The sequence below is a fragment of the Medicago truncatula genome, chromosome 6 (assembly GCF_003473485.1).
Source record: "Medicago truncatula cultivar Jemalong A17 chromosome 6, MtrunA17r5.0-ANR, whole genome shotgun sequence".
NCBI classification, from domain to species: Eukaryota; Viridiplantae; Streptophyta; class Magnoliopsida; order Fabales; family Fabaceae; genus Medicago; species Medicago truncatula.
This window is the reverse complement of record NC_053047.1, coordinates 3,900,760-3,923,654: the sequence shown is the minus strand read 5'-3', so window position 1 is coordinate 3,923,654 and position 22,895 is coordinate 3,900,760. Positions and strand designations below refer to the sequence as shown.

The window sequence follows — 22,895 nt, the reverse complement described above, 5'->3', positions numbered from 1 at the left end:
TGTTCATATCCTTCGTCTTTTAAAATAATAAGAGAAGATAAAGTTCTAAACATATTTTAATTTTTTTAATTATATTCTTTTTTGTTTGATCAAGTAGTCTAGTGACTATATATTCTCCTTTTAAGGAGAAATAGGAGGATGTCCATGGTTCAAAATCCAATATCTGCATATATTATGCAATGTTCATACCAAATGAGCTAAATATAATTTAAACACATTATATCTTATTCACATGTTTTATTCACATAGCGAATTTAACTAAAGTAAATATATTATATGTTTTAAATGTTTAAAATATTTTTTACTTATCTTTTAAAATAAACAAATATTTCCTTTTTAAATCTCATACATGTTTAATTGACTAGATGACATCAAAATGAAGTCACTAGATTGGATCAAACGTTTCAACATTATCAATGACATTGTTCGGGGTCTTCTTTATCTTCATTGCTTCTCTAGGCTGAGGATAATTCACAGCGATTTAAAAGCAATCAATATATTACTAGATGTAAATTTGGATCAAAAAATGTCAAACTTTAATTTGGCTCGAACGTTTTTAGGAGAGCAAGTTGAGCAAACACAAATAGGGTTGCCGAAACATAGTAAGTTAGTTTCTACCTTATTATGGATCCTTATTGTATTGTCTAATAATACTTAGTTTGAAAATTATATATTCAGCGGTTACATGCCTCCAGAGTATGCTAGGAGTGGACGTTTCTCTACGAAATCAGATGTCTTTGGTTATGGTGTGATGGTACCATAGATTATGTCCGTAAAGAAGAATAGAGAATTTTCAGACCCTTCATGTAACAACAATCTTCTTGGATATGCAAGTATTATGAATGTAACAACAAAGTGTACCTTAGAGTACATACATATATATAGAGATAGAGATAACAGTGTCTAGAGTAAAAGAAAAGAATGAGTTCCCGTTTTTTCAGGTGAGACACCTAACATGCTCCTCTCCTTTAAAATAGAAAAAACTTTTTTAAATTTTATATTTTATAAAAGAAAAACTTGTGGTAAGTATCTAACTTTGAGTTGATTTTATCTTGTAAAAAAAAGGTATAAAAGTGCCAAAATGTTATTCATGAATCTGATTCTTGACATCATTGTTGACGTTATTCCTTTGGCTGTGTCCCATCTCTTGTTGGCCGATGCTTTAAGAGACACCTTCATGAGACCGTCCGTCTTCATTTTTTTTTTCTTCCTTTCTTTGATCGAAAAAATTACGAGCTACTCCATCTCTTTCAAATTATACGAAGTTTTGATCATTTTTCAGAAATTATGTATAATTAATATTGTAAGAGAAAGAGAAATTATAAGTTATTTTATACAATTATTCTTCATTGATAATATAGAAAAGATAAATTAAATAATTGAAAGATAAACGAGTAATAAATAGTAGACAGTATATTAAAAAACTTAGCATTTAATATTTTATCAGTATTGTAAAATGCTTATAATTTAGGACAAATGTTTCTCTAAAATGATTGTAATTTAGAACGGAGGGAATAATTAGTAATATCGACCTATAATTATATTGGAAGTTAAAGTAACAATAATGACTTTGTAAAAAATATATTAATATTAATTTTTAAGAAATCCCTTATAAATGCACTGAGACAAATATAATAAAATTATATTAGAATGTGTGTAGTCAATCTCTTAAAAGTATAAAAATATACATTTCAATACGATTTTTTTTTTTGTTTCTTTAACGGATGTCCTAAAGACCCTTATCAACGTAACCTAAATTTTTAATAGTAATTGATTATGTGAATTAACAAAAAATAATTATTCAACATGATGTTGTGCATGAAGATAGAACTCCCAAATTTCTTATCATCATTAATTACAATGGTTAAGTCTTCCCCAAACCACGCTCAAGGACCTAAAGTCGTTGATGAAGTCGTTACTACTTGCTAGTAGACCTAGTATTCAGCAGATCTATTTAAGAGACAACCAAATCCAAGTCTTTAATTGCCAACAACAACAATGAGAAAAAATCATAACTAAAGTGATGTACATACATTTATTTGTAGGACCCTTTGTTTTTATTTTGGTGTGTTAACCTTCGGGTTCCTAGTAAAAGAGGTATTTGAAGTTCGTTTATTCGTTCATGAGGTATGTTAAGTCTGACCAAGAATGACTCCATCCAAAAATCGAACTTTTTTCTAACGATTTTCCTTTGATGAAACTCGTTAACTATTTGAGTCTAATCACTTCTTTCATAAGACTCTTTATTTAACCATAATACATTTCCTAGAGTTGAAAATTTCTCCTCAAATCATTGAACTGATGTTGATACACATGACTTCAATTCTAAGGTCCTTGACACATCTTATACATATAATCTAAAGCCACACAACTCATCAAAAGTTCTACAAAATCAAGTTATTTGGTGCATAACATGAAAATGTTATTATTTATTTGGTTCTTAATATTTTCCTATACTATAAGAGCTTCCACTTCACTAGACACTTTAGCAGTGGGTGAATCTATCCAAGATGGTAAGACTTTAGTTTCATCAAATGGAATTATTGAAGTGGGTTTCTTTAGCCCTCAAAATTCAACAAGAAGATTAAGATACTTAGGTATATGGTATAGGAATGTGTCCCCTTTAACAGTTGTATGGGTAGCCAACAAAGAAAAACCTCTACAACATAGCTCAGGAGTTTTGACACTCAATGAAAAGGGAATTCTAATGCTTCTCAATGATGTAAATAGCACTATTTGGTCTTCTAATGCATCAAGCATAGCATGGAATAGTACTACTCCAATTGCTCAGCTCTTGGATACTGGAAATCTTGTAGTGAAAAATAGACATGAAACTGAGAAAGATGTGTTTTTGTGGCAGAGTTTTGATTATCCCGGTGATACGTTGATGCCAGGTATTCTTGTTTTTATTTCTCGTAAAATTTGAGTTAAGCCTAACTCAACCTAAAAAGAACTGGCATGTGTGCAGATTTGAAAGCCTATCACACTATCTTCTTAACAAAGTTTACACCATTCGAGTGGTGAGTGGTGTAGGTCATATGTTTAAATTCTATAAAATGTTAGCAAGATTAAACTCAAAGTACAAATTTTATAATAATAATAATGATAATATTTATATTTACTTAAGTAGACTTAATAGACTTTTCCGATGGCTTGCTTGCATCCTAAGCTAAATAGGTTTCTAAAAAACCATTGGTCTTGTCTATATAAAACAAAGTCTGGCCTAAGCCTATTGTTCTCTAGACCATAGACCTTTGTCTGTCGGTCTGACCTATTTTCATTTCTAATCATAACATAGCGTCAAAAGCATGAATCCATCCTAAAATGACAGTGAGAGTTTTGATTATTTTTGTGATACATCGATGCTAGGAATGAAGCTTGGATGGGACTTAGAAACTGGTCTAGAAAGATTTATAACATCTTGGAAAAGTGTTGATGATCCTGCTAAGGGAGAATTTACTACAAGAGTTGATCTTAGAGGATATCCACAAGTAATTATGTTCAATGGATCTGATATAATATTTAGATCAGGGCCATGGAATGGTCATTCTTTGGCTGGATCACCAGGTCCAAATTCTGTATTGTCACAATTTTTTGTGTTCAATGAAAAACAAGTGTACTATGAATACCAACTTCTTGACAGATCAATATTCAGTGTACTTAAATTAATGCCTTATGGACCTCAGAATTTGTTTTGGACAAGTCAATCAAGCATAAGACAAGTTTTGTCAACAAGCTTAGATGAATGTCAAATATATGCATTTTGTGGTGCAAATTCTGTATGTACTATTGATGGTAATAACCATTCAAATTGTGAATGCATGAAAGGATATGCTCCTAAGTTTCCTGAAGAATGGAATCTAGCATTTTGGTCGAATGGTTGTATACAAAAGAAGAATTCAAGTTACATAGATGGTTTCTTGAAATACACACTCATGAAAGTGCCAGACACGTCTTCGTCATGGTTTAGTAAGACGTTGAATCTTGAGGAATGCCGGAAGTGGTGTCTGAGAAATAGTTCGTGTGTAGCGTATGCAAATATTGATATACGTAACGGAGGAAGTGGATGTCTGATATGGTTTAATAATCTGATAGATGTGAGGAAATTCTCTCAATGGGGACAAGATCTTTATGTTAGAATCCCTCCTTCAGAATTAGGTACTCAATTTTTATTTTAATGCAAAGGAAGTTACTAATGCATAATGATACAAATGTTATTAAGAAGTTGGTAACTAATCATGTTGTTTATCTTTCAGATCAACTTGCAGAAGATGGCCACAGAACCAACAAGAATAAGATAGTAGGAATCACACTTGGTGTGATTATTTTTGGATTAATTACATTTTTATCCATATGGATTATGAAAAATCCAGGTATATACACTTACATAACTTACAATCTAATGTAGATACCAAAATATATCAAACAAAATATGTGTCATAATGTTTTCATATATCCAACCAATCAAATAGGTGTTGCAAGAAAGGTTTGCAGCAAAATTTTCAATACTAAACAAAGAAAGGAAGACCTTGATTTAACAACGTTCGATTTGTCCGTCTTGGTTAAAGCCACCGAAAACTTTTCGAGCAATAACAAACTTGGAGAAGGTGGTTTTGGACCGGTATACAAGGTGACCTAAATAAACAAATCAGTTACTTCTTCTACTTTGGTTAAATACTTTCTAACAATATCACTTTTTTTTTTTTTCAGGGCACAATGATAGATGGGCAAGAGATAGCTGTGAAAAGGCTTTCAAAGAAGTCTGGACAAGGGTTGCAGGAATTCAAAAATGAAGCGGCGTTGATTGCCAAACTTCAACACCGTAATCTTGTCAAACTTCTTGGATGCTGCATTGAAGGAGGAGAAACAATGCTGATCTATGAATACATGCCCAACAAAAGCTTGGACTACTTTGTTTTTGGTTAGAGCTTTTACAATTTATTCTAAACATTCGCGATAACTTTTTTAATTTATATTTTACGAAAATCATGGCGACCGCAAGTGTTACTATAAATGTGTTTAATTGACTAGATGAAATTAAAAGGAAGTCACTAGATTGGATCAAGCGTTTCGACATTATCAATGGTATTGCTCGGGGACTTCTTTATCTTCACCGTGACTCTAGGCTGAGGATAGTCCATAGAGATCTAAAAGCTAGCAATATATTACTGGATGCAAATTTGGATCCAAAAATATCAGACTTTGGTTTGGCTCGAACATTTTTCGGAGAGCAAGTTGAGGAAAACACAAATAGGGTGGCCGGAACATAGTAAGTTAGTTTCTACTCGATTATGGCTCTTGATTATTGCACCGTCGAGTAATACGTACTTTGAAAATTATATATTCAGCGGTTACATGCCTCCAGAGTACGCTAGGAGTGGACATTTCTCAACGAAATCAGATGTCTTTAGTTATGGTGTGATAGTACTGGAGATTGTGTCCGGAAAGAAGAATAGAGATTTTTCAGACTCAGAATATTCCAACTATCTTCTTGGATATGTAAGCATATTGAATTCACAAACTTGCTTATTTAGTCAATGTTCGGTTTTACTTTTGTCATCCATAAATCATTTTACATCCAACTATTAACCGAAATAAACTTCACAAAAAAGTTTTATTCAAAATCAACTTTCGACACTGCAAAATCAAACACAATACTCGAATCGTTGCTTACTCACTAATATGATTCTTACCATTATAGGCATGGAGATTATGGACAGAAGAGAGGGCATTGGAACTATTGGATGAAAGTTTAGGGCAACAATGTACACCCTCAGAAGTCGTTCGATGCATACAAATTGCGTTATTATGTGTTCAACAAAGACCAGAAGATAGGCCAGAAATTTCATCTGTGGTTCTAATGCTGATCAATGGTGAAAAATTATTGCCAAAGCCAAAGGTTCCTGGATTTTACACCGAAAAAGATGTTACACCTGAGTTAGATTCTTCGCTTGCGAATCATGAACTATTTTCGACTAATGAATTATCCATCACAGAGATAGTTGCAAGGTAGGATATGGAGGCAAGACATCATTTTCCAACTTGAAATGTATATATGTTATTAGGTTGTGCTTAATTTTTCAATGAAGGTTTTATCCCTTGTTAGAGTGTATTTGCTGTTATAATCTCTTGTTTTGTCTTTGTTTCATGTATCCAAACATATCTACGAGATTACATAAACATTTTTTTTTTCTTTAAGGTAACATTTTGGAAATATTTTTGACTAGGATTACGTACTAAGTATAGCTTATGTACCGGGTATGCCAAAGTCCATATGATACAAGTTTGAAAACACAATTAAATATTTACACAACACTCGTGGTAGATTTTACTACGTATTTATATATGTGGAATAAAAAATTTATGTACCGATATGAAAATATTAAAGCTTTTTAAAATTTGGGTTTTATTTTAGGTTTACACTTTGAATCACATTCATATCCATGTGTCAAGTATCCTTAACACAATTTCTAAGCAGAATATGGAATCCTTAAGGCCATTCTTTGAGCAAGCCAAGGTTTTTGTGGTTCTGGATCAATGAAACTATGCATGAGAAACTCCTCAGCTTCTTTATCCTTCAATACTCTAGCCCATTTCACTCGTTTTGAGGGACAAAAACCCGGTCCAAAACACCTGTAATTTTTAAACAAAATTATTGCATTCAGTAATATTAACTAGGGGTATATTTTTTTTTAAAATATATTTGTTATTTAAAATTATATTTATAACATTTTTATAAATAGGGATTATATTTAGAGATATGTAATACAAAGATAGAGGCAGAAATGATGTACCTGTGTTCATAGAAGCAAGCACTTTTTTCATTCTCAACTTTTCCCCAATTATTCCAACCTGCAGGCTTTATACAATTATCCATGTAAGTAAATGCAAAGACCACTCTTCCAAAAGGTCCCCATGGCCTTCCAAGATATGCATATGAACTTCCTCCATTGCCTGTGATAGCACATCTGCAATTATATGAAAAATACCTATGATGTAATGAACCAAAAGGCCTGGAACATATAAGTAGATTTCTATGTAGTAGCATTAATACTTTAAATTGAAGGCGTGTCTGATATCAGATATGTATCACTGTCTGACTCTAACATGACATATATGTATGTGGTTATATTCAATTAGTTCCATTTTCGCAAACTATTACCGGTGTCTACATGACACTAGACATGGACACATGGTAACATACCATTTACACTTTAGGGTTAAATGGTATGCGAATGTCGCATATGTTATTTGTGTTTGTGTCGGTGCTTCATAGATTGTAACCAGACGACTCTAGACATGGTCACATACCTCAAAAATACATAACCAGTCTTTTCATGTGGAGATTTTCTGCTCTGTGCAGTTATGAACCCTGCAGACTTGCAGTGGATATGACAATGCTCCAAGAGGGCAGTGCTATTACCAAAAATGAAGTCCACACTTCCTTCAATATAACAATCTCTCAAATATTGTTTGCCAGAATGTAAATAAAGTGTGTCCTGCATCATAAACAACGAATAAGTTTATTCCCTTGCAAATTCTTAGTTTTGAGATGATATTTGAAATTCCATAAATTTAGATTTAGCAAAATATTTCATGAAATCCATTCATTTACAAAATTATCCAAATTTAATATCTAAACAATGCAATTTAGATTCAAGAATTTTAATTACCCTCTAAAATTACATTACCTCATAAAATTTCTTCATTCAAACTCACTTTTATACTGTCCGAAAATGAAACAAAAGGACGTTGCTATTACACATTAGACCGTCTAGTTTTCCAAGTATGATTTTTTGGGTATGTATGATTCATAGTTTAATGATAAGTGGACATGTCGTCGCATGGAATAATCTTGTAAAGACTGTAGTATTTAAGCACAATTTGTACTATGTAAATCCCAAGCTTGAATAATCGAAAGGTACTAAAACCACTCTGCAGTCAGAGACGTAGGCACAATTGCTCGAACTCTGTAATCACATCTCGTCTATAACTTACACAAGGATATATCATCCAACACAGAATTCATTTAATCAAATGCATATTTAAGGGTCTCCAAAGCAAAGATGAATTCATTGAAAGTTAGCAAATTCTTCTTAACAATTCAACATGCATACATCACAATATAAAACAATTTAAGAAGTTTCTCAAGAGAGTAAAGTTACCTGCCACCCAAGGAACCTGCAATTGTAAAATGCACATCTATCTCCTGATACTCTAACTGCCACTGCTTGCCCTGAACCCTGCCATGAAAAAAAAATGATCTATGACTAGTAATAATAGAATAAATTCCAATTGCCAATTGATCTCTGTCCTTGAAAATTGGAAATTCTCCCAAAATTGGCAAATCTTTGATACCCAACAAAGCAATGAGAAAGAAAGAAACATGCTAATTAAAAAACACCATAGTTTTAAATTGCAACACATCCACAATTGCACCGTCGATGTCAAATTTTGAGGTCATTGCAAATGTAATTTCGACCGCATCAGCCGTATTTTCTCACGATATAAATGTTAGATAAAACCATCAGAATTCAGAAAACACTAACATATACCTCAGGAGAAAAATTCTCAAAAGTAATATTCTCAGCAATAAAATCTTCCCCTTCCACAATGGTGCTTCCACAACCAAAAGTCCCATTCCCTATCACCTTTGAACCCTGCAGCAACAAAAAACACAATAATCACATACCCACTTCCTCAAACGAGGAAAACCTACGAAGCTCAAAACACGACGCTGTTGGTGTGGTGTCAGTGTCACGCACGACCACATGGGGGACACCGTACACGATTTAATAGTTTGAAGTGTCGACGCTACATAACATTAAGAAAATGCATGAACCTACTTGGTGGTGATCAATTTTATTGGCAGTGTTATTCCATGTGAGAACGGTATCTTCAGGACACAAACCAACGAAAGTGATGAAATTCTTAGTCTTTGCCACATAAAGTGGTTGCCGGTAGATTCCCGGCGATATCCTTATGATCGTCCGGCGTGTGTTTCTGAGCGGCACTGCATCAATAGCTTCTTGTACAGTTCTGTAGTTTCCTGTTCCATTTTGTGACACTGTCAATACAAAAGGTGCCATTATTTGTAATATTTGTTGTGTGAATATTATTGTTTGTATGTTGTGTTTGTGAATTGTTATGAGTGTTGAATAAGATTCGTAGCGGACACAAAACGCAGAGAGAGAAAGAATCTAGGACTAAGGACAGATTCTTAAATGTTATGTTATGCTCTTCTAAAAAAATGTTCGATTTCCTTAAAAAAATAAAAATAATGTTCCGATTATTTTTCTTCTTTTAATAAATTTTATGTTCCTTGTGGTGGTTTTAACAAAATCTTATGTTGGAATTTCTTTTTAGCTTTTAAGGATTTGTTTCTAACCTTTATTCTAAATTCAAAATCACTTGCTATCGTTCAGATTTAGCTTTGAAAGAATGACAGACACACAAGGTCTGTGGATCTGATTCTAAATCAACATTTGAGTTATTCAAGAAAATAATTAAGATGTACTTCTAATAATTTCATTAGAAGATTCACATCTCTGCCTTAAAATTTAACCTTCAATCACATTTTAATTGAAAGAAGAGTTTTATCATATCATAACTTAGGATTTGGATCCTCTCATTGCTCTCATTCTCTATCTTTTACCGAGTTGTACATATCTGATATCTTTATATTTTTTTTTGGTCAAATAGCCTAGTAGTTAGAGAAATTCACCTTAAAGATGAATAAGTGGGGAGTCCGAAGTTCGAACCCCGACCCCTGCACATATTCTGCATTACCCATACCAAATGAGTTAAGCTCATGGGGACATCTATCTCTATATTTTATACACAACTTAATGAATGAAAAAAAAAAAAAAGAGAGAGAGAGAATGAGAAGAAATAGAGTATCCAAATTGAATAATGTTAAATATCACGAGAAAATGTCTCGCGAATCCATCCCGACCGAACACCACATCATGCTCCTTTTTTCCACTAATTCCGGATTAAAGCCACACAACTGATTTTCTATTATTTTATAACGTAAAACCATCTTCGTGAAATTTCTTGAGATGGAGTGCTTTCTTTTGCACAAAAGATTATAGCGTTCCTTTCCTTCCCAATTACATAAGTGCTTGCAAACCAGATTAAAGACATAAAGGAGCACCGGGATTTAGCGATACCTAAAGAAATACCGATCTGGAGATAATGATCTGAGATGGTTAAAGGGTTAACCAAAGATGAACCAACTGGCAAATCTGACCAAAAACATCACAATGCAAGAAAATGTGATCCTTCGATTCAATCATCCCGCAACCAGAGACACACAACTGAGCATCTTCCTGAATGATCCTTCTCCGATATAGATTATCCTTCGTAGGCAATCTATCACGGAGAAGCCGCCAAACAAAAACTGAAACTTTAAGCGGTACATTTTTCCTCCAAATGTTAGGCGCATCAACTAAAGGAGCAAAAGGCATGGATGCAAAGTCGGCCAACAGAGAGTGGTAAGCACCACGGACCTTATAACCTGGTACTGCATTCGAAACCCAAGACTAGACATCATCAATATTAACCTGCAATGCAACAGTTAGTAACAACAACCTATACTCCACTAACCTGGTACTATTTTGATCAAAGTGCACAATCGAATATTATTTTAAAATTTCGTAAATTTATGGACTATTTGTAACTCTTTAAACGTTCTGGGATCCAAACTACTATGGATCCTCGCCATTATTTTTTTGTGGTGGTCGGGGTTTGAACCTCATATCATCCACGCAGTGTATCTATCAACTTCAACTGAGTTAAACTCACGAAAACGACGGATCCTCGCCACTTGTCCAATAGAGATAGTTTCAACTTTCAACCACTGATTTTTCTCAGACAAGTATAAATAACACTTTAGATCCTGAAATTCATCATCCTTATTCAATTCGCTGAACCAAAAAAACCGATCAAGAAACAATGTCATACTTCACTCGTGGCGGAAACGGCGACGAAAGTGTCGATGATTTCGACGAATACGATCCAACACCATACGGTGGTGGATACGACATTCACCTTACCTACGGTAGACCAATTCCACCTTCCGATGAAACATGTTACCCATCAGGTTCATCAAACAATGATTTTGATTATGATCGTCCTCAATTTGAATCTTATGCTCAACCTTCTGCTTATGGTGATGAAGCTCTTGCTACTGAGTATAGTAGCTATGTGAGACCGAAACCTAGACCTGCACCTTCTAGTTTTCACCCTGAATCTGGTGATGGTGGTGGTGGGTATGGGAGGAAACAAGGATCTGGGTATGGTGGTCAAGAATCTGAAATTGGATCTGGGTATGGTGGGAGGAAGCAAGAGGGTGAATATGGATCTGGGTATGGTGGTGGTGGGGCCCAGGAGGGTGAATATGGATCTGGGTATGGGAGAAAGAATGAGGAAAGTGAATATGGGTCTGGTTATGGTGGGAGGAAGCAAGAATCTGGATATGGGTCAGGATATGGTGGGGCCCAGGAGTCTGAATATGGTAGAAAGAATGAGGAAAGTGGTTATGGGTCTGGTTATGGTGGAAGGAAGCAAGAATCTGGATATGGGTCTGGTTATGGTGGGAGAAAGAATGAGGAGGAGAGTGAGGGTTATGGGCGGAAGAATGAGTATGAGAGTGGTGAATCGGAGTATGGATCGGGGAGGAAGAAGAGTGGTTATGGGGAGGAAGAAGGGTATGGAGGAGGAAGGAGTGAGTATGAGAGGAAGCCTAGCTATGGAAGGAGTGATGAGGAGGAGAAGCCGAGCTATGGCAGGAAAACTAGCTATGGACGGAGTGATGAGGAGGAGAAGCCAAGCTATGGGAGGAGTGATGAGGAGGAGAAGCCAAGCTATGGGAGGAGTGAATATGAGAGGAAACCTAGCTATGGAAGGAGTGATGATGAGGAGAAGCCGAGCTATGGGAGGACTGAGTATGAGAGGAAACCTAGCTATGGAAGGAGTGATGACGAGGAGAAGCCAAGCTATGGGAGGAAAACTAGCTATGGAAGGAGTGATGATGAGGAGAAACCGAGCTATGGTTCTGAGAGGCGTGGTGATGATGATGAGGGATATGGTCGTAAGAAATATGTGAGTACTCTTATGTATCTATGGTTATGAATTTTTAATTGACATAGTTTATTGTTCTAATTTAGAGATTATTTTCTTCTTATATAATGATGTTGTTTTCATGTGTGTGTTTGTGTGAGTGTGTACACATTTAGTTTTGCCCTTCGCTAGCATCTTATCATCTGTGTTATGATCCTTGTGTTAGAAGTTACAACCCCTTCCAATCCTAGGTAGGATATAGAGTTTGACTACATTGCTTTGAATTAATAATCACAAAATTGGTATACTTTGAATGCTTGAGAAAAATGGCATTTCCCCACTTGACTAATAGACTAATAGTGTGCCCCACTCTGATATTATATGTATGATGATGATGATGATTCATTTTATAAATCATTATTATAGTGTAATTGCGTGAACTAATTGGTAATTTGTTATAGTGTAGTGTTCTTTTACATTTGTCTCATGACATAAAGTTATTTTTATTTTCATAAGTTTCAAACAATTGTTGATGGAAATATGTGGAGTTTTCCTTGTTCCCTCTTTGGTTGTAGTAACAATTTTTGTAGAGTTTTTCCACACTCTCTTCAATTGTAGGAACATTCATTTTTCTTATATAGTTACATTTTTTTATGTGCTTATTGAGTAAACATTTGTCTAAACAGATGATCCTAGTGCATAATTCTTAAATGCTATGCAGACAATAGTTACATTCGTAGTGGCTCCTAGGTACTAAACGAACCCTGTTTTTTCATAGCAACTGTATATAGTGAAGCTCTTGTTAAAGTTTGATGAGTATGCCCTCAATCGATAACAATGAACTTCGATTATTAGTTCTGAATATGACTTTAATTTGATTATTCTTCTATTTTGAGCTTTTATGTGTATGATACTATGGTATAATCTTCTTGTATTGTTTCCCTATTTTGAGCTCTTGTCAGACGCTACACTCCGTTATCTGCCATTTACCACGCAGCTTAAATGCCTGCTGAATATCATATGATTTCTGCCATAATATATAATACATAGCATGTTAGTGTCATAGATTTGAGATGCTTAAAGCTCAGTCAACTTTATTGTTTACACTGACAGTTAGAAAACTTTACCCGCTAGCTGCATTATTTCTTTAAGTAGATATAATTGAGTTTGAGTGGATTACTTTGATGCACATCTGTTTAAAAAGATAATGAAACTTTTCCATCTTACTCTGATAAATCTGTGAAATTATCAAGGGTGATAGGCTGAACTGAAACATATTCATTTTATCAAATATCATTTAACAAATCATTCCATTAATGAAACTAATCTGAACTTGATAGGTGAAATGGATGGTATGAAACCTATTACCATTCCCTTCCATTCTATCACTTTCTGCCGATACAAACATGGCTTTTAGGCTCGCGGTCTCTTAGTAAATATTTCTCTGTTCGATGAAACTTTTGAATTTCTATTACAAAATTATATCCTTTCAATGGCTTCCTCATACATGAAAGTTCTAAGTACATGTATTAGTTTTCAAAGCAATATATGGCTTTAATGTTTAGTGTTTTTGTTAGTGAGTCACTACATTTAATTGTGCAAGGTTTATACATTTAATGTGACAAATATTTCTATCTGTAGTATGCAGTGCTTCTATTTCCTAACATTCCAACAATGTGCATTTTATGGATTTTGCAAGCAATGTAAAATGTTTTACTCGGGAATTGTAAATATTTGAGTTGGTATTCATTGAATGATGTTTTCGTACCACGCAGGGAGGAAATGATGGCTCCGATGATGATGAGGGGAGGAAGAAGCATCACCACAAGAGTCACCATCACAAGAGTTATGATGACGAGTAAACAATATGACCGTCGTTGCTGTTTGAATGGAAGTCTTCCCATAATTACCTACTAAATAAAGGGTTGACTTGTAGTGTGATATCTTCCTTCTTGTTTGGACCATACTATGAAAAGTCTTGAGCTTTCAGAACTAGTTGTCTAAACTAAATGTATTGCTGTTTGGCTTCTCAGCTGTTATAATATCCCTAATGTTTGAGTTGTTGTGTTACACTATTTATCTCTGTTTGGAAAAGTTTGAATTTGATTAAACACTTTGTCTGATTTTGCCTCTTAATGCATCCCACTGATGCACTATGCTTTTTAAATATTTAATTTGATATATGAAGACATTCCAAAGAATAAATATGAGTGTGGTGATTTTAGGTCATGTAAAACATAAAGCTTAAGAGCAACATTAACCTATTAAGGTTGTATTAGAGGCGGATGCTAGGGTGGATGAGTGAAGTAGGTCATCCACGGTGGATGAGTGATGTGAACTGTTGGATGAGTGATGTTATGATGCACCATCAGTAGGTTATACATTTCTTTTCTCTCTCTTTCCACCATCTCTGTCATCTTTCCATGCTTTACCCGTTCCTTTCTTCCTTCTACACCATAACCAAATCCTCTTTACATTCCCTCTCTTCCCATCACAGATAAATACTTGATCATATTATCCATGACTATTGATTGATCTAGAATAACTTGATCCGGACAAGATACTCATCATTGTTGAATCACTGAACTTAATTGAAGAAAACACAGAAGTCAATAGGTTTTAGTTGGGATTCTACAACAAGGATTCATGGTAGGAATTCCAATATATTTTTTAATGGACAATTTGGGGGTATGAAAAATCAAAACTTTTTATATTTCTATAATGATAGTAACATAAGATCTTAGAAAGGGAAGATTCAAATTCCAAAGTTGGTAACTAAAATAAATTGGGAGAAAGGGAGCAGAAACATAGACAGATGATGGATAGAGAGATGTATATTCTACTGATAGTGTATCGTAACATCACTTATCCGACGGTTCACATTACTCGCCCACCGTGGATGACCTACTTCACTCATCCACCCTAGCATCCCCCTGTATTAGATGCACTCTGAGGGCAACACAGTTAAACAATACTTTACAGTCTGAGTTATAGGGTTATACAATGTTTTCATTCTATCTTGTGATTTGACAATGCATTTTGAAGAAGAGCAAGGTAACAGAAGGTGGAAATAGAGAGTTAACAATTGAGAGCCAAAGTCTGGGAGATTTGAAATATTAACGAGGGAATAAAGTCAATTATTTTTACTTTTGAAAGTTGTAGGAAAAATATGTTCTTAATAGGCTAAAATATGGTTTTGGTCCCTGCAAATATGCCTCGTTTTGGTTTTAGTCCCTGTAAAAAAAAATTGTTGTTTTTGGTCCCTGCAAAATATTATTTTTTTGGAAATCGTCCCTGCAGGGACTATTTCCAAAAACAAAATATTTTGCAGGGACCTTTTACAAAATCAAAAGATTTTGCAGGGACTATTTCTCTAATAAATGGTTCAGTCATCATGTGCCACGTGTGCAAATTATCACAAAAGTGGAGCCAGGGACCAAAACCAAAATGAGACATATTTGCAGGGACCAAAAACAACAAAAAAAATTTGCAGGGACTAAAACCAAAACGAGACATATTTGCAGGGACCAAAACCATATTTTAGCCTTCTTAATATATTAATTAGAATGCCTTTTTACTGTAAGATGCAATGCCTGAATTTTCCGGTGACAAATGCATAGAACTTATACATTGCCTTTGCATAAAGTACCAAACTGGAATTTTTGGTGTGCCCTCACTTGTTTAAACTGGCATGGTTTAAAGGGTAAGCAGTGTGAGTCCTATGGTATATAAGTTTGATCATCACTTACTCATCCATATGAAAAATCACTATTTGAAAGAGAACTATAAAGATATTTGGAATACAATCTTTGATTCAGTTTTGAAAACAACACAAAATTTGAATTGAACCACTAAAAAATAAAAGTTTTGTTTATGCAATATTTTATCAAGATTTTTTAACATCTTTTAAATAACATATACATGAATTTGGGTTGGTCTATTGGTATTGACTTGAGACTTTAGAGTGTGCTCCTCCAAAAGATTTCAGGTTCAATTTGAATGATGTGAATTTGATACCCGAACCAACCGGAGCCAACAAAGATTGTGTTTGATTGGTTTGGTTTGAACCCAGACATGAAAATGAAAAAAACCAATCTAATTGGCTTGATCGGATCTTTGAATTCGATGGGTCACTAAATTGGTTATTGCACCTCTCCACGTACTTCAAATTATCAAAGAAATTAGTCTCTATAGTTGCACATAGCAACATACATAATACCTTAAAAAAATTAACAGAAATGGAATTGGACAAAAAGAATAAGCTGTAAGCAGCTCTAAATCCCTACTCCTTCAGCTATATGGACTAGTTACCAATACCTGTAATTAGGTTCTTCATGGAAACTTACCAAAACAACAGAAGAGCATGTTGCATTTCATGCATAAAAAGAATCAATTGAATTTAGCATTTTGTCTCCTCTATCTGCTTTCATCCTCTTTCAAATGTTAATGTAGAGTGTAGACATGTAGTTACATGTTTCAATCCAAAACAAGCAACAGACCAGATTAAATATAGTTGCTTTCATCATTTATATTTTGAAGAGGGTTCTCATGGACTTTTCAATAAACTATTGAATCATCAAGACATGAACCAGTTCTCAGATTGAGAAGGTAACCAGTGTTTCTAAACATCTACAAATTGTGAAAGATGAAGATGACAAAAATTCGTGTGAGGAAACGGCCAGGCCACGGGAATTAGAAAATATGGAATAAAAAATAAATAGAGCAAAATTTGTGTTAAGGATCTTAGAGGAGCTTCTTCCTCTCAAAGAATGTCTTCAAATGCCATAGTTGCATACCAGCCACAGACAAGCAAACCAAGATTGAAAGGAAACCGAAAGTGAACATCCTGGAGTTGGTTGCTTTGTTAAGATCTTGCATCTCTTCCTCCCTATGTCAGACAAATGGATAAAAAACATAATTAGAAATTTAGAATGAAATAGAAGCATGCCATCTGTGATATACAACTATTTTATTTCCATCGTTACACTCGGCCACTCCCACAAGAACCATACAAGATAACATGTAAGCAAATGAGTTTTAGAGCTTGTTTGTTACAACTTTTTTAAAGAAAAATCACTTTTTTAAAGACAAAGTTATGACTATTAGGAGTTTTCATCTGTTTATTACATGTTTTAAAAGAAATGATAGTCTGAGCGTAATCTAAAATCAGCTTTAAATGAACAGCTTCTCTTAAAAATCATTTTTCATAGATATTTTTTTTAAAAAAATGATTTTCTTTATGATAAACAAACCCAAAATAGCTTCAGCTTTTTTTAATAATCTCTAAATTAATGAATGCAGGAATCACTTTCTTTATATTACGTAACAATCAGGCTCTCATTCACAAGGGTGGATGAGCAAAGGAAACATGCTGCTGACATATCAAACATTTTCTTCTGATCCACTCCAATCCATTAAATGATTAGAAAAGGAGATACAATAAATGACGAGAATTATATCTGTTAAACCTAGGGAGGAGAAAATATCAATGCCGCAGACTTCTCAAAAATCTTCTTTTTTTTTCTTTCTATCTTACTGGTTATGTCTAAGGGGTTTGCTATGCAAACACTGAATGGATCACAGGCAGAGAGACAAAATTAGATGAACAAAAGACTACTTTTGGTTGGCATAGCATAGCAAAGGAAATAGTTAATGCAATGTATTTAGAATGTAAATGGAATGCAATAGATTGAAAGAAATTTTGAATGAACTCAACACAACATCATTTCAATTAAAAGATCACATTGACAAGCATTATATAGTAGCTGAATGATGTAGTAATATCGACAGATTTGTTAGCAGAAGAATTCATGATATTATACCTTTCACGAAGATAAAACATCTCGTCATGGATGGATGAAACAGCATCATACAGCTTCTTCAATTCAAATTCCATTATCTAGGCAATGTGAGAACATTATTAACAAACATACAAGAACAAAATACTTAAATTTATAAATAAAAAAATACCTACAACTTCCAAAGGCGAAACAAAATAAGGAGTCACTTAGAATCAGCTTACTGGTTTGTGCCGATTCAAATTAAATTTTATAGGTACCACACAAGGCATTATAACAACAGACACAAATAAACAATAATACAACAAAAGTTCTCACTTGTCAATTTTGAAAATTGAAACACGAAAAATACACAGCCAAAAGTAAAGAATGAGATAGCTAAGATAAAAGTAAATTCAAAACCGAGATATAACACACAATTTAGGCTGCTGTAACATTATTTGTCATAAAAGGTTATGTCGTTCCTTGTTTTCCCTATGAACACGTCCTGAGCTACATTTTCAGGAAGCTCCATTGACTAGCCACTTTCATACGAACGTCTTACGCATTACATCACAAAAAAAATGGCTGAATGAAATAGCTAAGCTAAGATTTAAAAAAAGTCAACAGAGCCAATATGGGAAATGAAGAACATTGTGATATTATCCATCAATTAAATTATCAACAGTTTCAACCACTAAATAATTAAACCATGACAGTACTACTCTGTATTAGTACATTTAAGATAGAATGAGAGTAAAGCAGTGTAGCATCACTTAATAATCCGTCAGGTGTCCAACATCATTTAAATAGCGTGTGAAAATTTATCTGGGCACAAAGTATTATATATGGTTTATGGGAAAGAAACACCAGTCAGGCAATATGTCTAGAGGAGTTGCAACTGGATCCGTTCGGCGGTGTTGGCTACATGCTTCAAACAAAGCCATTGGGCTCTATCAAAAGCCTAAATTTTCAATAATCCATTCGGAGAGCGATTATGCGATAGGCTCTATCAAAAGCCTAAATTTTCAATAAATTAATTTAGAGAGTAATTCTTTGTAATAGTTTCACATAAAGCTTAACAAAAATTTACCATTCATTGATTAATGTAATTTAGATTAAAAATGTTTTCCATTGGCAGCATGCTTCCCATTATAGATACAACATCATCAATATCCAGTCTCGGGACTAGCTACGTAGCTATTTGCAATAAAGCACATCACAGACAAAGGTAAAATGCAATAACTATAACAAAATACCAATAATACATGTCTGAAGGCAACACCAAGGAACAAAAGAACAACACTACTTACTTCAAGCTGCCCTTTCTTGGCAACCTTAGACCAGTCTTTGGCAGTAACTCCACTTCTCCATTCAAATTCAATAGTCACAGTTGACGGGGCCATCCTACTACTCGGTATCCAAAAGCAAGCTGTGTAGTCACCACCCTCAGGTGCAGTAAATGCAAAATTACCCGATTCCACATGCTCAGCGTAATGATTAGTGTTTGAATGAGGAGAACTCACCTTGCATTTGCAAAAACACACAAACAACAAAGTCAAGCCTCCACACACAATTCACGCTCAAAAGGATTCCATCACTCGAAACACTGACATATAGACAAATAATTATTTAAAAAATGAAAATGATTGAACATAACCACACGTGTTGGTGTCGTGTCAGACATCGGACACGGCTTCAATCCAATGTGTCAGTGCTACATAGTTCCATTATCCCAACAAGTGTGAAATACTCATTTCAGAAACCTTAAATAATGTTATAAGTTATAACTCAATAAACCCATAAACTACCAACAATTTAAAGCTGTTTCATGTGAGAATAAATCCCTCTCCCCCTCCGGATAAAATTTCAAATTTTGAAGAGGATTCTCGTGTATTCACTACCCAATACTTTAAATAGTTCCTTTTTCGTTTTCTTAAGGTTGATTCATAGTCAAACAAAGAAAAATAACAAATTAACCCAAATTTGACATGCATCAAAACTAGGGTTTGTTAATTGAATCATGAACTTTTTTTTCCTTTTTGTTACCTTGCTAATTGAATCGCGTAGACACCAATAATAATTTAAGGAAATGAAAATGATTGAACATAACCACATGTGCTAGTGACGTGTAAGACACCAACACGGCTTCAATCCAATGTGTTAGTGCAACATAGTTCCATCATCCAAACAAGTGTGAAACTCTCCAAATTCAGAAACCAAAAATAATGTTATAAGTTATAATTCAATAAAATCACAAACTACCAACAAACATTGTAAACTGTCTCATATGAGAATAAATCTTCCTCCCCCATTGGATACAACAACAACAACCAAGTCTTATCCCTATTATATATCGTAAATGTTCTATCATAGATCAACTGCATAGATCAAACAACGCCGTAATGTTCTATCATATATCGTATCTCTATCAAACTCATTAATCTATAGATTTTTTTCCTTATAGTTTTTCTAGGTCTTCCTCTACCTCTGGTGATTTGACTCCCCTCCTTCTGATCCACTCTCTTTACAACAGAATCAGAATCCACAGGCATTCTCTCTATATCCCCAAACCACCTAAGCCTAGTCACTAATAACAGTTTAAGAAAATAAAAGTGATTGAATGTAACCATAAGTGTCAGTGTCGGGCATCAACATATGTTAGACATTGAACATGCCTTCAATCTAAAGTGTCAATGCAACACAGTTCCATCATTCCAACACATGTGAAAAACTCAATTCAGAAAAACCATAAATAACGATATAAGTTATAACTGAATAAAATCACAAACTACCAACAACCATTTTAAAGATTCAAAATTTTGAAGGGGAAGGATTTCTAGGTATAGACACTCACACGTAGACACCAATAATAATTTAAGAAAATGAAAGTGATCAGATATAACATCATATATCGGTGTCCTACAACAACATGTGTCAGACACCAGACACACCTTCGATATGAAGCCTCATTGCTGCAAAGCTCCATCATCTCAATATGTGTGAAACACTCCAAATTAAGAAACCTTAAACAGTATTATAGCTCAAAATAAATCACAAACTACCAACAAACATTCTAAAGCTATCCCATTTGGATAAAAAAAATCAATTTTTTTAAGGGGATTCTCATATATTCACCTATCCAATACATTAAATATTGCATTTTTCAATTTCTTAACGGTAATTCATACTCAAAAAAGATGAAAAACAAAAGATTAACCCAAATTCCACACAAATCAAAACTAAGATTTGGTAATTGAATCAAAAAATATATATTTTTTACCTTGACAGTGATCTTGTGGCTATCAGGAAGAGGATACCCTTCATTAGGATTAACGACACTATACTTTCCAACGGTCATCGCATTGATCTTAATATCCTCAGAAATGCACTTAGTGCTACCCATTTGAAGATCAAACCTCATCGAATTGACGAAACTCGTCAATGCGAGGGTGAGAATTGCTAGAAGAAGAATCGAATTTGACATTGCGGCGATTTTGATATTCCTCAATTTGGGATCGGAGAGGGAAATTAGGGTTTGGATTGAATCGGAGAAAAGGAATCAAAACGACATTGGGAAAGAACTCAAAACGAAAAAACTGAAAATTTTGGTTCTGTTAGTTTGTTATGGTGGTAACAGGTGAAGGGATTTTGAAAAACTGGTGTAATAATTTATGAGAAATGCTAAGGACAAACTCTCAAACACACTCTTTCAACACACTCCAATAACATGTTGACACATCATCTCCATCCTTTGTTTAATTAACCGACAACCTAATATGAAATTGAAATGTATTAAAAATTGGGGTGAGGTGGCTTCCTATTATTGGAGTGTGTTGAAAGAGTGTGTTTGAGAGTTTGTCCTTAGCATTTCTCATAATTTATTATATTAATAGTTCAAAAACTCAAAAAAAAAAAAATTTTTTCTAATTAAAAAAGAAAAAGAATTTTTTTTGAGGGAAAGAAAAAGAATTTTATAAATAAAGGAAAATGAGGATTATATTTATTAATTAAAAATTAATTAATTAGTAAGAATCCAATATGGAGTAGTATTGTACACAAAAAAAAAAAATGGCATAGTAAAAACATTAAAAATCGTCTCATAAGTCCTAACTCGAAAATGTTGAAATTGTTAGAGCTATCTACCAAAAAAACATTAAAAAACAAAATTAATAGATTAATGTAATATATCCTACTAATAAAAAACAATAAGTATTATATTTACTTACCAGGCTTGGTTTGGTTTTGAAAAAGTGGTTTAAAATTCGATCCGAGTTGTTTTCACAAAATGACATTCTAATGCATCCAATAGTATTCAATCTGTATGATTTTTGGTATTCTACTATTTTGAATTTGTATGCGACGATTTTATTTTCGTTATGTTTTAATTTGAATACTCGTAGCGTGTACTAGCTTCTCAAAAGCGATTTCAACGTGTTTAGGACTCCTTCAACACTATGTCGTGATCATATGTTTCCTTTTCACAATTAATTCTCTCAGAAGTTGTAATCCCTAACTTCTGGAAATTGCTCTCCCTACCGCAGGTATACATCCCATCAAAACTATCTTGTTTGCCCTATAATTGAATTGCATCAATAACTCTTTTCACCTAACTTTTCATTTTTTGTCAGATTCGTTCGTCTAACCGAGAACTTACTTCGTCAATAACTTTTACTTTTCATTTCAATGTTAGGAAGGTATAGACGGAAGAAATACATATTTTCATTCCTTATTTTGCTAAACATTGAACACATTAATTTTACATAATTATTACAATCTTTTTATATATATGTTGGTCTATCTCTCACCCTCTTCTTTTTTGAACACATCAGATTGAATATGATATTGATATTGAAGGCAATTTCATAAAGTATCAAATATTTGTTGCGTTTGATACCCAAGGTAAGCTCGAACACTTAACTTTTGTCAATTAACTTAGTTTTAATGACAATGTCTTTGTTGTGTTTGATAAAATGTGTGAATGAGGAACATTGTTTTCTTTGTTTTGCTTGAGCTTAATTATGATTGCTTTTTTGTTTCCTTCTCCGTTTTCGA

The 22,895-nt window shown here is 33.9% G+C and overlaps 4 protein-coding genes across 6 annotated transcripts; 2 read left to right on the top strand and 2 right to left on the bottom strand.

Annotated features, from left to right (window-relative positions):
• Nucleotides 1–1,918: 1,918 nt before the first annotated feature.
• Nucleotides 1,919–6,551, top strand: LOC11407683 (G-type lectin S-receptor-like serine/threonine-protein kinase At4g27290). 2 transcript variants are annotated; one of them, XM_039827172.1, is made up of 9 exons: nt 1,919–2,894; nt 3,370–4,158; nt 4,257–4,373; nt 4,473–4,630; nt 4,711–4,921; nt 5,032–5,269; nt 5,349–5,499; nt 5,702–6,009; nt 6,416–6,551. In XM_039827172.1, exons 1-9 carry the CDS (start codon nt 2,414–2,416, stop codon nt 6,426–6,428), a joined length of 2,466 nt encoding a protein of 821 aa, XP_039683106.1. In that variant the 5' UTR covers nt 1,919–2,413; the 3' UTR covers nt 6,429–6,551. The 2 variants fall into 2 exon arrangements, with proteins under 2 accessions (XP_039683106.1, XP_024641405.1); XM_024785637.2 differs by having other exon boundaries at nt 1,921–2,894; nt 5,702–6,029; nt 6,312–6,445.
• Nucleotides 6,323–9,144, bottom strand: LOC11414917 (pectinesterase 31). Its single transcript, XM_003618492.4, has 6 exons — nt 8,847–9,144; nt 8,556–8,660; nt 8,166–8,243; nt 7,312–7,499; nt 6,795–6,968; nt 6,323–6,633 (listed from the first exon to the last, which is right to left on the bottom strand). Exons 1-6 carry the CDS (start codon nt 9,087–9,089, stop codon nt 6,471–6,473), a joined length of 951 nt encoding a protein of 316 aa, XP_003618540.1. The 5' UTR covers nt 9,090–9,144; the 3' UTR covers nt 6,323–6,470.
• Nucleotides 9,145–10,901: 1,757 nt separating this feature from the next.
• LOC11412299 (uncharacterized protein At5g39570) lies at nt 10,902–14,186 on the top strand. 2 transcript variants are annotated; one of them, XM_039835119.1, is made up of 3 exons: nt 10,902–11,412; nt 11,554–12,105; nt 13,839–14,186. In XM_039835119.1, exons 1-3 carry the CDS (start codon nt 10,957–10,959, stop codon nt 13,923–13,925), a joined length of 1,095 nt encoding a protein of 364 aa, XP_039691053.1. In that variant the 5' UTR covers nt 10,902–10,956; the 3' UTR covers nt 13,926–14,186. The 2 variants fall into 2 exon arrangements, with proteins under 2 accessions (XP_039691053.1, XP_003618539.1); XM_003618491.4 differs by having other exon boundaries at nt 10,902–12,105.
• Nucleotides 14,187–16,321: 2,135 nt separating this feature from the next.
• Nucleotides 16,322–21,490, bottom strand: LOC11415992 (transmembrane emp24 domain-containing protein p24delta9). Its single transcript, XM_003618490.4, has 4 exons — nt 21,124–21,490; nt 19,154–19,366; nt 17,886–17,962; nt 16,322–16,951 (listed from the first exon to the last, which is right to left on the bottom strand). The coding sequence occupies exons 1-4, from the start codon at nt 21,325–21,327 to the stop codon at nt 16,807–16,809; spliced, it is 639 nt and encodes a 212-aa protein (XP_003618538.1). The 5' UTR covers nt 21,328–21,490; the 3' UTR covers nt 16,322–16,806.
• Nucleotides 21,491–22,895: the final 1,405 nt, after the last annotated feature.

Coding starts and splice junctions, on each gene's coding strand:
- LOC11407683 (XM_039827172.1), top strand. CDS start 2,414: ATGAAAATGTTATTATTTATTTGGTTCTTAATATTTTCCTATACTATA. Junction 4,159..4,256: donor AATCCCTCCTTCAGAATTAG/GTACTCAATTTT, acceptor TTTATCTTTCAG/ATCAACTTGCAGAAGATGGC. Junction 4,631..4,710: donor GTTTTGGACCGGTATACAAG/GTGACCTAAATA, acceptor TTTTTTTTTCAG/GGCACAATGATAGATGGGCA.
- LOC11415992 (XM_003618490.4), bottom strand. CDS start 21,327: ATGTCAAATTCGATTCTTCTTCTAGCAATTCTCACCCTCGCATTGACG. Junction 17,963..19,153: donor CCAAGAAAGGGCAGCTTGAA/GTAAGTAGTGTT, acceptor CACATTGCCTAG/ATAATGGAATTTGAATTGAA. Junction 16,952..17,885: donor ATGTTTTATCTTCGTGAAAG/GTATAATATCAT, acceptor TGTCTGACATAG/GGAGGAAGAGATGCAAGATC.
- LOC11412299 (XM_003618491.4), top strand. CDS start 10,957: ATGTCATACTTCACTCGTGGCGGAAACGGCGACGAAAGTGTCGATGAT. Junction 12,106..13,838: donor GATATGGTCGTAAGAAATAT/GTGAGTACTCTT, acceptor CGTACCACGCAG/GGAGGAAATGATGGCTCCGA.
- LOC11414917 (XM_003618492.4), bottom strand. CDS start 9,089: ATGGCACCTTTTGTATTGACAGTGTCACAAAATGGAACAGGAAACTAC. Junction 8,661..8,846: donor ATAAAATTGATCACCACCAA/GTAGGTTCATGC, acceptor TTGTTGCTGCAG/GGTTCAAAGGTGATAGGGAA. Junction 7,500..8,165: donor GCAGGTTCCTTGGGTGGCAG/GTAACTTTACTC, acceptor TTTATGATGCAG/GACACACTTTATTTACATTC.